The 16787-nt window shown below is 34.1% G+C and overlaps 1 protein-coding gene across 1 annotated transcript; it reads right to left on the reverse strand.

The window, feature by feature from the left end:
- Positions 1 to 8123: 8123 nt before the first annotated feature.
- On the reverse strand, positions 8124 to 13289 carry LOC147812075 (uncharacterized). Its single transcript, XM_087162320.1, has 4 exons — positions 13035 to 13289; positions 9590 to 12203; positions 9500 to 9540; positions 8124 to 9425 (listed from the first exon to the last, which is right to left on the reverse strand). The coding sequence occupies exons 1-4, from the start codon at positions 13287 to 13289 to the stop codon at positions 8124 to 8126; spliced, it is 4212 nt and encodes a 1403-aa protein (XP_087018446.1).
- Between the last annotated feature and the right edge of the window lie 3498 nt (positions 13290 to 16787).

A 16787-nucleotide genomic window follows, 5' to 3' on the forward strand; every position in this document is an offset into this window, starting at 1 on the left:
TCAAGTAAAAAATTTTCGTTTTCTTTTCTACCGAGATTTTCAAAATAATTTTTTTTTCTCCAGAATTATTATATAAGAACGTATACTATATAATAGGGGTGGCTAAGCTCCTTCGTAGTCGAGCCATTTTTCAAAATTTGAGCTACAATTAAATACGTATTTAAAAGGTATTAAAAATTCTTTTTCTACATAAGTTATTATATAAGAACGTATACTATATAATAGGGGTGGCTAAGCTCCTTCATAGTCGAGCCATTTTTCAAAATTTGAGCTACAATTAAATACGTATTTAAAAGGTATTAAAAATTCTTTTTCTACATAAGTTATATTCATTGAGAACACGTAAGTAAAAGTACAAAATATGTGTATTGAATTTAAATATCAAAAATTAAACACATTTATTTTACTTCTCTTTATAATTTGGTGAATAATTGGTGACAGCACTTCTCAGTAATTCTTTCAAATGCTGGTTAGTTAATACTGATCGGTGTTTGGATTTACCGAATTTTAAAGTGGAATAAAGTGAGTCACATAAGTACGTTGTTCCGAATATTGAAATAATTCGGCAAGCAGCCTTTTTTAATTTAGAATACTTCGATTCTGGCACAAATTTCCAAAATTCAGTAATCGACGTCGACTTATATTTTAATTGTAGAGCTTGATCTTCTTGTATCTCTAATAATTCTAATTCTCCAGATGCTTTTTGGGTCATAATTGTATTGGAAATGGAAAACTCACCTTGAATTGAACAACGTTGCACTTAGTCTTTCATATTTGTTCTCATTAATTTAAAAGACATTTTAAAACGGAACGATAATAATTTTCTTTTAAATATAGTAGCACAAAAATGAAAAGGGAACTCGGGTACATTTATCGAGAGCCGCAAAAAATCCTTCAAAGAGCCGCATGTGGCTCGCGAGCCGCAGGTTGGCCACCCCTGTTATGTAATATAGGAGGGGTTGTACCGATATAACCATTATTCAGCCAATGTAAACCCTATTTAAAATTGTCAAGTTGACTTGATATTTTACAGACGATACTTAACGAATATAGAATTGTACAATTCACCCGATATTTTAACGACGTTATTCATCGAATCTAGACACTATTTTAAATTTGCGATTATTCCGGTATTTTTCTGGCCGTTAAATGAAATTTAAAGGGTAAAGTAATAAACGCTTTTCTCTAAATTCATTTTTAGCTCTCAAATCTCATGGTCGGATAGCCATCAATATATCTCTAGTGCTACTTTTACAATAAAATCAAAACATGCAGTGTTCTTGGTAAATCTATTTTCTCCAATCAGACCGAGGTGAAAATGTTTTATTTTATAACCACTGTTGAACAGTCGACCAAATTCTGGGATTATGACTACCAATGTTCAACTCCGTAAACTTGTAATTTTGAACATGATCCCTTGTTTTCTGGATTAAGTATTGGGAAAAATTTGCCTTCGTGGAGGACTTTTTGATAAAACTTACTCGCATCTGCGTAGCACGGAGAGGAAAACTACGAAAGCCTTGCATGGTTAGCCTGACGATAAGGGGACTCTAACCCATGATCCCTCTACCACTGAGGATATTTTTTGCCAGCTCGCAACCGGTACGACCTGGAAGACGAGCGCTTTATTCCCTCAGCCACCGCGACTCTACTGTTTGTCTAAGATAGGTACTCTTCGAGCTGTGACGGTGACTATGGTAACGAGGTATGATTATTTCAAATAGGGGTGTGGGGTCCCTCTTTAGAACTGGTTTCAGCGAGTGAAAAGGAGACCTCTTCATCGAAGCTACTCTCCCTAAAATGCCCTCTTGTTTCCATAGCACCAGAGTTAGTGGCGGTCAGAGTACCTATCTTAGACAAACAGTAGGTGAAAATTTTTGTAGTGTTGTTGTTGTTGCACACCCCATTGGCCAGCAGTGCTAGACCAGGTCCATGACGTTATACACCCTCAAAAAATCCAACACCGTCGATGGATCATCTGCTAAATCCTGCTTGGTGAGCCCCAGGCACGCGAGGATGCGGTGAGGCGAAGCCTGGTCTGAAGAACAGTTGGTACAAACTTCAAAATTTAGTTATTATTTCCAGTAATTCGGTAAAGACTGAGGGTTTAATTTGATTGTACATCACGTCTTCTGAACCCCACTCTAAAATATCGCCTATAATTCAGCTTAATCAATCTAATTTTTAACTCTTGCAACATCACGCATAAATTTTGACCAGAAACTTGCCGTTTTGATTAAGTTGAAAATCATTTTCCAGTGCTGCTGTAGAGACAGTGTTTTATCGGTTTGCGCATTGTGTCTTCTAAGCCCGCTGTTAAACGAACCCGATAGCCTAAGTGCAGCTTAGGTAATCTATTTTTTAACATCCTGCAATATCAAAAATAAGAATAAAATTTTAAGATCTTACTCATCGCTTAGTTTTCTACGCCAAATCGCACCGTATTACCCTCAAAATCCGAATAATGAATAAAAGTAATTTTTTCTTTTTTTAAAATGTGTGTTTGACTGTTCTATTAATTAATTTATTTCAAGATATTTGGATCAACTGAGAGTTTTAAGACAAATAACATTTACGCAGTAATTTTCCTATTTCATAATAAATAATTCAAACCAAAAATTTTATTTCAATACTGTATAATTTTACCAAAATTTTATATTAATTATCAAAAGTTTAATAGACTAAAATGTTTCTTTTTAAAAGGTGAATGTTTATATTGTACTTGGACTATTGTGATCAAAAATGTCTTATAAGCAAAAAAGAAAAATCTTTTATGGGTAGGTTAGTTTGTATTGTAAATCACTTAATAAGGAACTAGATATCGAATTTAAGTCTTTCCAGGTTTAATAGATGTACATACAAAACTGGACCTTAAAAACAAGCCTGTAATGGTCTTACATATTTCTAGACAATGGTCTTAGAATGGCTTTCGATATTGGACAGTTTTTCAAAAAGAGAAAAAGAAATTACAAGTTCCTTTCGTTTCATTTTAAAAGAGTAATATTGAGTGTTTCGGTTGGTCAAATTTACTGATTTGTTTTCTTAATCGGAATTTTAATTTTTGAGGGAAGAAATTTAAAAGAATGTTTTTAAATACCAGATTTAAAGAAAGAAAAAAGATTCAATTTTCTTTCTCTTAAACTTGTATTTTTAATAACTTATGCCCCCGCAACAAAAAAAAATTTATACATTATTTCCCAAAACAAAAATAATAATCATAATTGCATAAAAAATCAATTTAATTTACAACGAAATACTAGTAAGGAATATCTCGCGTTCAATCGATATAAAAAGAAATCGGAATTTTTATTTTGGTTTTAAAGGGGGGAAATTTTAATGTTTTAAATATTAGATTTAAAAAAAAAAGAGATTCAATTTTCCCTTTCATAAACTGGTATCTTCGATAACTTTATGTCCCCGAAAAATAAAACAAAATGTGTATAAATTATTTCCTAACAAAAAAATACTAATAATCAAAATTTCATAAAAAAAAAATCAATTTCATTTTTAACGATATATGTACTAGTAAGGAACATCTCGCTTACAATAGAGATTAAAAAAATATTGTTTTTTTTTACAATTCTTTTTTAAAGTAATAATATCCTCAAAATTTTAAGATTATTGTGTGAGCTCTTTAGGCATGTTTCCCCTCATGTCTTGTATGTTATCATCTTGCATTAATTAAGTCAATTTTAAACAATACAATTCGTGAAAATTAGGTATTTAACAATGTTTCTTTAATTCGATCTATAACAATATCATTGTTCACTTAGTGTTACTCATACATTGTTAAAATTTTTTAAAGGAACCAATTAATTGTTGCTTTGTATCAAACTATAGCGTGCATTGTTCTACATCGGAATTTATCATTTCTAAAGTTTGAGTGCTATCTGTAGGTGAATATTTTACAGTTGCTTAAACTATTGTTAGAAAAATGGCTAATGTACTGAGATTTTTGCGAAAGAGGCTGTAAGTATCAGATATTAGTAATATTATGTTATAGTAGCATTAATTTAACTATTTTTTTCCATAAAAGTATTTTTCACCTGGAATAGAAAATCAACGAAAGCTTAAACTCAACCGTAAATAGTTATCCAATAAAATAGCTTAGTGCACTTTTATAAGAACACTTATTTCAATCGTAATATATTTACAAAAATCTATAGTTATCTATATTAACTTTTAAGAATAGTTCACAAAAGTGAGTTTAACTGAGCAAAGTTGTAAATATTAGAAAGCGTATATATATATATATATATATATATATATATATATATATATATATATATATATATATATATATATATATATATATATATATATATATATTGAAGGGTTTACGACTGCCAGTGCTCAACTCCATAGCCTTGAACCCAATCCAGAAACCAAGGAAACTCCTGGATCAAATATTAGGAAAAATTTGCCTCCGTAGAAAACTTTTTAATGGAACTAACCATAACCATCTAGAATATATATATATAGTATCTTTCAATAGTAGCATAAATTTAACGATTTTATTTTCTTAAAAATTATATTCAATTATTGCATTTTAAATTATAAAAAAAAATCATCGCTTGATTAAATTTTAATTTTTAAATCAAACATAAATAGTACTCCATTAAAGTAGTTAAATATGATTTTATAAAAACATTTATTTCATTCCGAATTTTCACAAAAAATTTATCTTCACAATCTAATATCTATGTCCTTAAACATCAACTTAACTTCACAATATTGTTGTAATGCTATCCTACTTCCAATTTTTTGATATTTAATAATCTTGACTTACTAATTTTGTCTTTAAAAATATTTATTACAGAGGTTAGTAATTGCATTTAAAATTCGTTAGGTGTTTTTAAATGATTGTCCCATTTTAATTGGCTGTTTACGCCAACAATTTTTATTTTATTTAAAATACAATATCTTATTCATCACCTGTATTGAAAAATTTCAAAAACTTTTTAATGTTACTAAAATAAGCTACTCTAAGGGGGGGGGGGGAATATCATTCAATGAGTTGTAGTTTTTAAAGTTTGAATTAACATTATCATTGGTTCTAAAATCAGTTGGTTCCGTTATCAAAAGTATTGCGAACTGTCTGTTTTAAAATGTTTTGCAAAGGGTCTGTCTTAACAGGTTCACGCCGGGGTGACCCACCGGTGGGTCACGCTAGATTGTCTCATCTTGGCAGCGCACCGGAGTAAAAACTGGTAACAATAAATTTCATTTTTTAGTTTTTTTCCGGGAATAATAAAAATCCTTAACTACCAATTGTTTTTAAACGATGCAATTCTTATATTGAATTGCTTCTTCGCCCTGACAAATTTCCCTACAGTGAATTGTTATTGTTGAGAATAGATTAACTCCTCCCGAATATTATCTAATATTGAAATAGTTCTTCTACCAGTATTTTCACTTTTCCCGGCGTGAACGTGTTAATAATGAAAACTGTTCCAATTTCATAAGTGAAATAATCTCTAGAATTTTATATTTCATTTTATACCAGCCGTTGTACAGCCGACCCAGTTTTTCGAGTTTACGACTTCTAATATTTCCAGACAAGGACAATCCAGAAGACAAGAGAACTCCTGGTTCAAGTATAAGGAGAAATTTGACTGCGTTACCTGGAAAGGGAATCCATGAAAACCTCCCCCAGTTAGCCTGACGGCTAGGGAACTCTTCCCCATGATTCGTCTACCAATGGCTGGGATTCGAACCCGATTCAGCTCATTGGAAGGCGAACGCTCTATCATCTGAGCCCTCACAGCTCATCTCTAGAATTTATATGAAATCACTTGTCAGTGAAAGGTAAATGTTGTGGTAAATACAGTGTTTGAAAGAGTACTTAAATATGTTTCCATTTTTAGTGCAAAAGTTTTTAAGACGGGAGAGAGTTCGGATGAGAACTATTTTGAAATAAGAGATTGGAACGATGTTCTGAGGGAACAAATGGCATGTGTAGAGTTTGAGTTGAGAGATTGGGAAGAGGTTCTCGAAGAACAAACGATGGCTGAATTGTTGGAGTCTCAGATGACTCCTGAGGATGACAATTTTGATGATGCCCATATGTATGGGAACATTGATAAGCTGGATAACATTGATTCTCTGGAAGAGTTGTTACTCTGGTTGATGAACTGGTAAAGATTCGAAAGAGTCACTTGATGGCACAAAATTATGTCACTTTTGATAAATATGCTCAAAAAAAAGTCTAAAGATGATTGAGATAAGATTAAAATTACTTTTGCTATATTTGTAATAGAAATAGCTCATATATCTGTTTAAATAAATGATTTATTAAGCATTATTTCTCATATCCTTTTTTTCTAATTTCATTTTCATATTTAAAATAAGTATGATAAGAAAAAATTCAATGTTAACCTTAATTCTCTCTCTCTGTATATATATATATATATATATATATATATATATATATATATATATATATATATATATATATATATATATATATATATATATATATGTGTGTGTGTGTGTGTGTTACGGTGAAACACCGAAATCTGGTGAATGTCAACATTCACGTAGTCGCTTGGTGTATGTCCGAAATATTTGCTAAATACCCTTATTTCTGACTCTCACCGGTGAATGTCAATAATCACATAGTCGCTTTGGTGAATGTCCGAAATATTTGTCATATCCAATTTTATATTAATTTATTCGTTAATATTATTATATTTATTTGATATATTTATATGTATTCTATATTTTAATACTAACTGACGATAAATTAGAAGAAACATCAGTGTTTGGAGTATCGGGCAAATATATACCGGGCACTTGACCTTAAAAAAACATCAGTGTAGGGTATACCACGCAAATGTATACCGGGCAGTGGCACTTAACCTTAAAAAAACATCAGTGTAGGGTTAAAATATCGAATAAAAGTAATTATCTCCACGAATAAATTCACATCAAATCGAATGATTTAAATATTTCGGACATTCACCAAAGCATATCTGTGATTTGCGACACACACCGGTGAGGGTCCGAATGTTCAAGAATGTAATGAAATATTCGATCTTTCACTGACGTATTTGGTGTCTGTCTATATTCACCGGTGAAAGTCAACAGCCACCGATTTCGGTCTTTCGCCGTGACATATATATATATATATATATATATATATATATATATATATATATATATATATATATATATATATATATATATATATATATATATACAATCAAACCCCGCTATAGTGAACACGGCTTATAGTGAACTCCCGGATAAAGTGAACGAAATACTCGGTCCGTGCCTTGCTATACACGTATAATGTTATTTTTAGTGGATATAGTGAACCAAAAAAGTGAGGAAGTTGGATATAATGAACTTTTTTCTGTCTTCGACTGATTCCCCCCCCCCATTTTCTTTGTAATAATTTTGAAATTTGTACTTCAAAATAAATACATGTACCGATTTTTAAAACCATCTATAGAAACTACTTTTATGTGCTCGAATGGCAGGTTGGACAGGTTTAAAAAGCGGAATAACAGAAATTCAGGAAAAATTATCTGAGAGTCGGGAAGTGTTTCCATATCTGATGTTGAGGATTGCTCATCAGCTAAAGATTACTAATTTTTATTTGTACGCAAGACGAAGAGTGATGAAAAATAACACATTTTTTGCTACTACATAATATTTTTCAGTCATTTATATGAATATAATGTAATAAAGGGGAGGAGTTTGGGAACCATTAGTGAAATTGCCTGCGTAACGGATATAGTGAACTCCCGGTTATAGTTGTTCGATACCAATTGATTGATTTCTACGCTGGTTCGTTTGTTAACAAATGATTAAAATAGATATGGACTGTATTAAAGATTTTATTATTATTGGTGCTACGAGCACGCTCATGCTATAATAGCAACAACTATTTTTCAACTGATTAGGGTTACAACAAACGGTGGCGAGGATGCTGAGACAAAGATGCCAAGTTGGCGCTATATTTCTGAGATATTGAACATCCACCCGCCGTTGAATTATATTCAATAAACATACAAATTAGCATAACAATGGTACATAAACATATTCCAATATAAAATTTACAAAGATTGAATAAATGCTGTAGGTACACATAATGAGAAAATTAACACACATCTTTTTTAATTGTCCAATGGCAAAATACACAATTTAGTAATGCTACGTTTAACAATTCCCTTGCTCGTTTTAATCTCCGCTACTCTAACCTTTCCATCCGTTCCAGGAAATAGTTTTAAAATTCGTCCCAAGACCCACTGATTTACAGGAAGATTATCCTCCTTTATTAAAACCATCGCATTTAAAATTATGTTTGTTTTCTCTACCTTCCATTTTGTTCTTTGTTGCAAATTGTTCAAATAGTCGCGAGACCACTTAGTCCAAATGTATTGAACAATTTTTGTCAACCTTTGCCATCGAGAAAGTCGGGTTTCCGATTTATCCAACAAACTTGGCTCAGCTATGGCAGTTATAGATCTTCCAACCAAAAAATGCCCTGGTGTCAGAACATCCAGGTCATCAATATCATCTGACAAAGGTGTTAATGGCCGAGAATTTAGGATTCCTTCGACTTGTGCTGTTATTGTAAGGAATTCCTCAAATGTTAATTTTAGATTTCCTGTAGCTCGTTTTAAGTAAAACTTAAAGGATTTGACCCCTGCCTCCCAGAGGCCCCCGAAATTTGGAGCTCTGGGAGGAATAAAATTCCAAACTATCCCTTCAGATGCCAAATAGGAGGCTAGTTTATCGTCAGGAAATCTAGTTAAATTCTGCAATCGCTGCAATTCCCTACTAGCCCCAACAAAGTTTTTTGCATTATCAGATGATATCGTAGCACATTTGCCACGCCTAGCTACAAAACGCTTTAAAGTAGCAAGAAAAGCATCGGTTGTTAAATCGGAAACAACTTCTAAGTGAATCGCCTTCGAGGCTAAACACACAAATATTGCAACATAAATCCGTTGGAAATTCCCTTTTCTCTGGTGTTTATATTTAATTTGGAAAGGGCCGCAATAATCAACACCAGAATGCAAAAAAGGGTAATTAGGGTTTACTCTTTCTCGAGGCAAGGTTCCCATAAGTTGATTTGAAACAAGGGGTTTATGTTTAAAACAAACTATGCATTTATGTACAATTTTCCTAGCTATCGATCGACCACGAAGTTGCCAAAACCTTTCTCTAGTGCAATATAACAACGCTTGAGGTCCTAAATGAAGATTTTTGATATGCAAATGAGTCATTAACAATTTAGTGAAAGGATGGTCTGCAGGAAGTATAGCTGGATGCTTTTGAGAATAATCCAGAGCAGCATTATGCAAACGACCACCGACTCGGACAATTTGATGACCATCAAGGAAAGGATTTAAAGAGTTGAGTTTACTCTTACCTGAAAAAGCCTTGCCCTTGGAAATGGCCTCTATTTCCTCCTTAAAAGCAGATGCTTGTACATTTCTAACTAAAAAGGATTCCGTGTCCTTTAGTTCATTAGAGGATAACTTACCAAATCTTTTGCTACTTGGATTTCTACAGTTGAATATGAATCTGAAAGCATAACTTAAAACATTCAAAATTTTAGTATAATTATTGCTACGATTTAAAATATTGTCAATTAAGTCCAGTTTATAAGAAGTTAAAAGTATTTTGGCAGGGGGTTTGAGTTCCTGTAAAAATTCATTGTCCGAAGAGAGTTTTTCAAATTCTATTGGAACAATATTCAGTTCTTCTTTCAAAAAATCTGGTCCGAACCACCACAGTTCATGGGAAGCAATTTCCGAAGCATTCAGACCACGAGAGAGGACATCTGCAGGATTTTTATCAGATGCAACGTGATTCCAATGACAGTTCTTAGTGAGTTCTTGTATTACTTTAACTCGATTGCTGATAAAAGTCTTGAGTTGATCAGGTGACCGTTGAAGCCATGCCAACACAATTGTAGAATCTGTCCACAACATTATTTGTTGAATGGGCAAGGTTAGAGACTTCAGAACCTTGTTCAAAAGCTGTGCCAATAAAACACTGGCACACAATTCTAAGCGAGGGATCGTGATAGGCTTTACTGGTGAAACGCGGGACTTGCTGCACAAAAGTCTCGTATATGATGTTTCTCCCGAAATTGATTGCATGTACAGAACTGCTCCATACGCAACGGCTGATGCATCGGAGAAGCCGTGAATCAGGATTCCCCTCTTCTCCCCCACGTGACGAGGAATTTGCATGTTTTCAATGGCAGGTAGAGTAGAAACAAAACACTGCCAGTCCTTAGCCATTGAATCTGGAAGCGGTTCATCCCATTCCAATCTGAGTATCCAGAGTTTCTGGAGAAACAATTTAGCCTTGGTTAGTATGGGACCAAGGAATCCAAGGGGGTCGAACAAGCGTGAGATGGTGGATAAGACCTTTCGTTTGGTGTATGAGTCATGCATATTTACATCAACCTTGAAAGTAAAATAATCTAAATTTGGGTTCCGGATAACCCCAAGGGATTTAATGGTATTAGGTGGCTCACAAGAGAAATCATAGGCTTGGTCTTCTAATGGTATGGAATTAGGAAATTTTGGAGTATTAGTGCACCACTTGTGTAAGCTCATACCCGCCTTTTTAAACAGGTCTACTAACTGTTCTTGTAGTAATTGAAATTCTTGAAAGTCTGAACTACCTGACAAAATGTCATCCATATAAGTGTCTCTAATTATTACAGCAGCGGCTAAGGGAAAACTATCACCCTCATCAATGGCTAATTGTTTAATAGTTCTGGTTGCTAAGTAGGGTGCACAAGAAGTTCCGTATGTAACAGTGTTAAGTTTGAAGGTTTGCAGTGGGTCATTCACGCTATTCTTCCATAATATCAACTGTAAATTTCGATGATCAGGGTGAATCAAAATTTGCCTAAACATTTTAGAAATGTCAGTAGTGAACACATATGCATGTTGCCAGAATCGCAAAAGTATTGAAAATAAATTTTGTTGTATAGTACCGCCCTTGTACAAAATATCATTTAAAGAAAGACCGGATGTCGTTTTGGAGGAAGCGTTAAATACCACCCTCAACTTAGTGGTTTTACTATCTGGGCGAAGTACACCATGATGAGGTAAAAAATACGAAGTTGTTTTATCAAGAGGTTCTACAACTAATTGCATATGCTGCAAGTCAGCATATTCCATTAAGAATGATTTGTAAAGTGATTGCAACTCCTCATCTTTTGAGAGTTTTTTCCATAACTGATTTAAACGCATTTCGGCAACGGCTTTAGAATCACCGAGCGAAGAGGGATCCTCCTTCAAAGGCAACTGTACTATGTAACGCCCTTCATGATTTCGATAATGAGTATTGTTGTATTGAGTTTCGCATAACTCAAATTCGACACTATGTTCAACAGAGGGCTCCTCAACAGTTTCTATATTCCAAAATGCTTGTAGCTGTTTATCAAGGCTTTCCGAATTTATATCTGAACTAAGCGTTAATCCACAATATGCTCTATTTGTACTATTATCGGAGCTCCCTACGACTATGTAACCAAAAACAGTTTCTTGAAACAACCAATTACTACATGGCGATCGAAGCTGATTTGGCTTTAAAATTTCAAAAAAGAGCGCGCAACCTATAATTAATTCTACTTCTTTTTGTGTGTTAAAATCTGGATCAGCCAAATTAATATCCGACGGAATTTTTATATTAGATACTTCAACCGGATTAATTATCGTCAAATTTGTAATCGAAGGAACAATTAAAAATTCTAAAGATGCTGAAAAACTCCCACTATTGTTTTTAATTGCAGTGGTTACCTTTTGGTTGATATTTACCGAAATATCGCTCAATCCAGAAACAGAAGCATTTATTTTTTCCTTTTTCAACATTAAGTTATTAGCTAAATTTTGTTTACAGAAAGAAAGATGAGAAGCGGAATCCAAAATCGCTCTGCATGGATAATAGTCTCCCAATTCATTTCTAATATAAACAACTGCAGTAGGCAAGAGAATATTTTGTTTCTTTTTTGATACTAAATAATTAGAAAAAGTGTTCGAATGTTCTTGTGGGAATGAATCATGCACTTGCGAGACAGTTGTTTGATCGGCGCCTGGCATCGTAGAAACTGAGGAGGTAGGAGGCGGGGACGAAATCTCATAAATATGCAGTAATGTATTATGGCGTTTTTTGCAAACGAAGCAAGAATTATTCGATTTACAGTCTTTAACTTTGTGATTATTCTTTAAGCAATTAATACACAAATTTAATCGTTTTATTTCATTAAATCTATCCGAAACCTTCATATTTTGAAAAGTATTGCACTTATAAATCATGTGTGGTAATTTACAGATTACACAAGAGTTAGGATTATTATTCGAATTCAGGAAAGATTTACTCTTATTAACAGCTTGCTTATGCTTATAAATTGAAGAAGAAGCTGTTCGACTAATACTATCAAGAATTTGGCTTCTTTTTTCTAAAAATTCTAAAAAGTTATCCAGTTCTGGTATTTCATTTGATGCGATCGTTTGTTCATATTGTTTTCTAGTTTCTCGATCTACCTTTTTCAAAATGATGTTAAGCAGAAGTATGTCAGATAAATTATTACGATCAAAATTTAGAAGCTTCAAAGCTCTGATATTTTTCTTTAAAATATCTACCATGTTTCTAATATCTCCAGCTGATTCATTTGTAAGTTTTTCAATTTCCAAAATTTGATTTATGTAAGTCTCAGTCAGGAGACGTTTATTCTCAAATCTATTTTCTAATGCTTTTAAAAGTGATTCAAAAGAATCGTCAACAGTTTCCAGACGTTTAGCGTCGCCCAGCAATGACGCTTTCAAATAATGCAGTTTTTGAGAGTCATTTAAATCATTGTTTTTAGTTATAATGTTATCAAATTGCGATTTAAAATTGGGCCATTCGTCAAATTTACCATGAAATACCGGTAGTGGTATCTCGGGTAGTTTAATTTCTAGTTTTGTTTTCGAATCAGCCTGAGATATTTCATTTTCACAATTAATTATTGAAGGTTTAATTATCAAAGAGTTAAGGATATCTTTAATTCTTACCTCCAGAGCTTCGAGTCTGTCTACTGTTCCCTCCAAGTCCGTTTCTACTTCAGTTACCTCAGGGTCAGTTATGTCTTTTAGCCCATAATAATGCTCCTTTAATTCATCAACTTTTTCATACAATTGTTCCACACGCTTCAGCTTGACCTCTAATTCAGTATGTTTATGTTCCTTTGTCTGGTCAATGTATGTTTCTAGCTTTGTTACGGTACCTTTGACGGCACGCTTCGATCTATTTAGTTTTTCTTTTTCCATCTCCGGTTTTTACGGATCACTAATGTTCGATACCAATTGATTGATTTCTACGCTGGTTCGTTTGTTAACAAATGATTAAAATAGATATGGACTGTATTAAAGATTTTATTATTATTGGTGCTACGAGCACGCTCATGCTATAATAGCAACAACTATTTTTCAACTGATTAGGGTTACAACAAACGGTGGCGAGGATGCTGAGACAAAGATGCCAAGTTGGCGCTATATTTCTGAGATATTGAACAATAGTGAACCGAAATTTCGGTCCCTATATATATATATATATATATATATAACATAATTATATCGCAATATTTGAGAGAGAGATTTTGCGGAGTATACTTGATAGTGTAAATGAAAACAATAACTGGAGAAGGAGATTTAACTTTGAACTGATTTTTAAACAACCCGATATTATTAAATACATAAAAATAAAAAGAATGAATTGGATGACCCACGTGATTCGAATGAGTGATGACAATGCAATAAAAAAGATGTTGCTTTTTAAGCCCACTGGAACAAGAAAGTTGGAAAGGCCGCGGTTGAGATGGGCTGACTCGGTGGAGTCTGATTTTCTTGCAATTAACGAAAAGAATTCGATATCGAAGATAAATCGGAAGTCATTGGCCCACATTGAGCTGTCTGGCCAACTATGAGGATATCTATATAAAAATAAAATAACGAAAATATATTCTTCTAAATTTAATTCAAATGCCTTCATTTTTTTTTTAATTTTTCTGCCAGGAACATTATATTGTTTATAGAGTTTGCAACCAAATATTCATATCAATATATAATATATACACAATATATATTTATTATTTACAAATAAAAAAATTATTTAGTAAAAGTATGAAAAACGATTTCGAAAAAGTATGCAAGGAACAAACAAAAAAAACCAGCAGCTGCTGGTAAGCATTTCTTTAATATATTCCAGCCTATTGGATGGGAAATGTCAAGATACATAAAAATATGTAAAAGGGGAAAAAAAACCATGAGAAAACTAAACCCGAAAATGATAAAGAGAATAAAAATAATAAGAGAACAGAAGAAACCTACTTTTAAAAAAATACGCTAAAAAAGTGCATGCATCATTATTTTGACGCTTAAAGTTTTTTTTATCATTTTTAAAATTAATAATTTTAATAAATTTTTTTTAACTCCTGTTTATTATTTCATAACTTATGTACTTATTTTTTTTTCTTGTAATCTCCACCGCATTTATTTCGGTACTTTGGCAAAGGTCAAAACATTCTGGAAGCAATAGCCAACAGCATCAGTGACTGACGATGAGTATCTGTCCTTTTTATGGTGCAGATTCACCGTTTTGTGGTTAAATTTCTAATTATCTTTTAGTGCATAGGTATATTATAGATTGTGTGAATTGTGTATGCTAAGAATTGCAATGTCTCTTCTAATAAACGCAACTTGTTTTTTACCCGCTACATATAAATGCAAACAAGTAAACCTAGACGACCCGTGGTGGCTCAGGGGATAGAGCATTCGTCTCCCAATGAGGTGAACCGGGTTGGAATCCCATCCACGGCTAGTCGATACGAATTCCGCACCCGGCCAGGGCCGCCTCGAAAGAAGGAGTTATAGTCGAGGCGGCCCTGACCCGTCTTGCATAGACCACAGTGCTGACGAAAAGTATCCTCGGTGGCAGACGGATTATCGGTTAGAGTCCTTGCCGTCATAATGACCGTGGGAGGCTTTTTTGGTTTTCTTCTCCATGCATCTTTCCATCAAAACAACATGAACGAAAGCGAATTTATCCCGATATTTGTTCCAGGAGTTTCCTGGTCTTCTGGATTTAGTTCAAAATCACAGGGTTACGGAGTTGAACAATTGCAGCAGTAAACTCTAAATTGGGTCGGCTGCTCAACGATGGTTATAAAATAACAAAAAAAGTTAACCAAGAAGAATTTCATAATGAAGGAGGTAAAAATGATCTTTCACATCTACCATGGAATCGATATTACTCCAAAGACAGATATATACTGTGTACTATGTATAGTATACTGTGTACTGTGTGTCCCGCAGTGGACTGATCGTTAAGACACGGTTCCCAGCAGATCACCGAAGTCATGCATCACTGGCTGCGGTCAGTGTGCGGGTGGGTGACCCACTTGGATCAGTCTGCGTAGGGACCGAGGGTGTGCGGTATTGGTCCTCGTTAAACTGTGCTACCGTAAAGTGCTCGACTTCGCGTGCAGGTCGTTGGGCTACCGAAGCGGGGGTGCCATCCCCTCCGCAGAGGATCAAAATTGTGATGGCATGTCTTCGGATCATCCTCCGGGATGTTTCCCAGACCGTCGCCAATAGCCCATTGTGCAGCTCTAGTGCGACGCAAATTAACAACAACAACTGTGTACTGTGTACAGATAAAGCAAAACAACTTTAATAAAGCACAAGTAAGGCACGTCAAAACGCAAAAATGAGAAGGTGTGTGAGTGTGCAATTTTGTGTTCAAACACTGTGGAAGGTTCTTATTTATAGAATCTAACCTGCAACATGTCATTTCAGTTCTTTTTTTGTGATTCGTTCTCATTGCTTTACTTTATTATCAATACTTATCATGTTACTACAGATTTCTTCTGTTTCATTCACTCATTAAGTTGTTGTTGTTGTTGTTCATTTACGTCGCACTAGAGCTGCACAATGGGCTATTGGCGACGGTCTGGGAAGCATCCCTGAGGATAATCCGAAGACATGCCATCACAATTTTGATCCTCTGCAGAAGGGATGGCACCCCCGCTTCGGTAGCCCGACGACCTGCACGCGAAGTCGAGCACTTTACGATAGAACAGTTTAACGAGGATTCTGATATCTCACACCCTCGGTCCCTACGCAGACTGATCCAAGTGGTCACCCACCCGCACACTGACCGCAGCCAGTGATGCTTGACTTCGGTGATCGGCTGGGAACCGTGTCTTAACGATCAGTACACTGCGGGACTCACATTAAGTTACACAAATAGTTTAATGAATCAGTTCCGCAACACGGAGCTTTTTGATTTTGGCTCTAAATTCCTTCAACTTTTGGAAAGTAAACAATCGTTTGATACAACTATCGTTTGCTTTTCTAATAAGCCTTATTCTTATGTATAAAATATATTTATCTATGTGTCTTATTATATATATATCTTATGCATAAAATTGAAAAATAAAGTAATCATAAATTCTATTTTTTATTTTTCGGATAAGCCTTATTCTTATGCATAGAATATATTACAAAACCCTGGCGCTTTTATTAATAATTTTTTTTTAAATATTATTACAAGACAATCTGAATTGTTGAGCATTTTTATTTAATTCCCTGACATATTCTTAATTTTTCTAGATTGATAAAATTCCCCCACTTTTCCTTGTTCTCTCTAATTTCGTCCCGCAGTGGACTGATCGTTAAGACACGGTTGCCCACCAGACCACCGAAGTCAAGCATCACTGGCTGCGGTCAGTGTGCGGGTGGGTGACCACTTAGATCAGTCTGCGTAGG

This window comes from Parasteatoda tepidariorum, chromosome 4 (assembly GCF_982258835.1).
Source record: "Parasteatoda tepidariorum strain Cologne lab strain chromosome 4, Ptep-v5.0, whole genome shotgun sequence".
In the NCBI taxonomy this organism is placed as follows: Eukaryota; Metazoa; Arthropoda; class Arachnida; order Araneae; family Theridiidae; genus Parasteatoda; species Parasteatoda tepidariorum.

What these genes read in the sequence shown, in the direction of transcription:
- LOC147812075 (XM_087162320.1), bottom strand. Translation starts at nt 13,289, where the DNA reads ATGGAAAAAGAAAAACTAAATAGATCGAAGCGTGCCGTCAAAGGTACC. An exon ending in AATTGACAATATTTTAAATC is followed by an intron (nt 9,541 to 9,589) that starts GTAGCAATAATT and finishes TTATGCTTTCAG; the next exon opens with ATTCATATTCAACTGTAGAA. An exon ending in TCCAAGTAGCAAAAGATTTG is followed by an intron (nt 9,426 to 9,499) that starts GTAAGTTATCCT and finishes TCTGCTTTTAAG; the next exon opens with GAGGAAATAGAGGCCATTTC.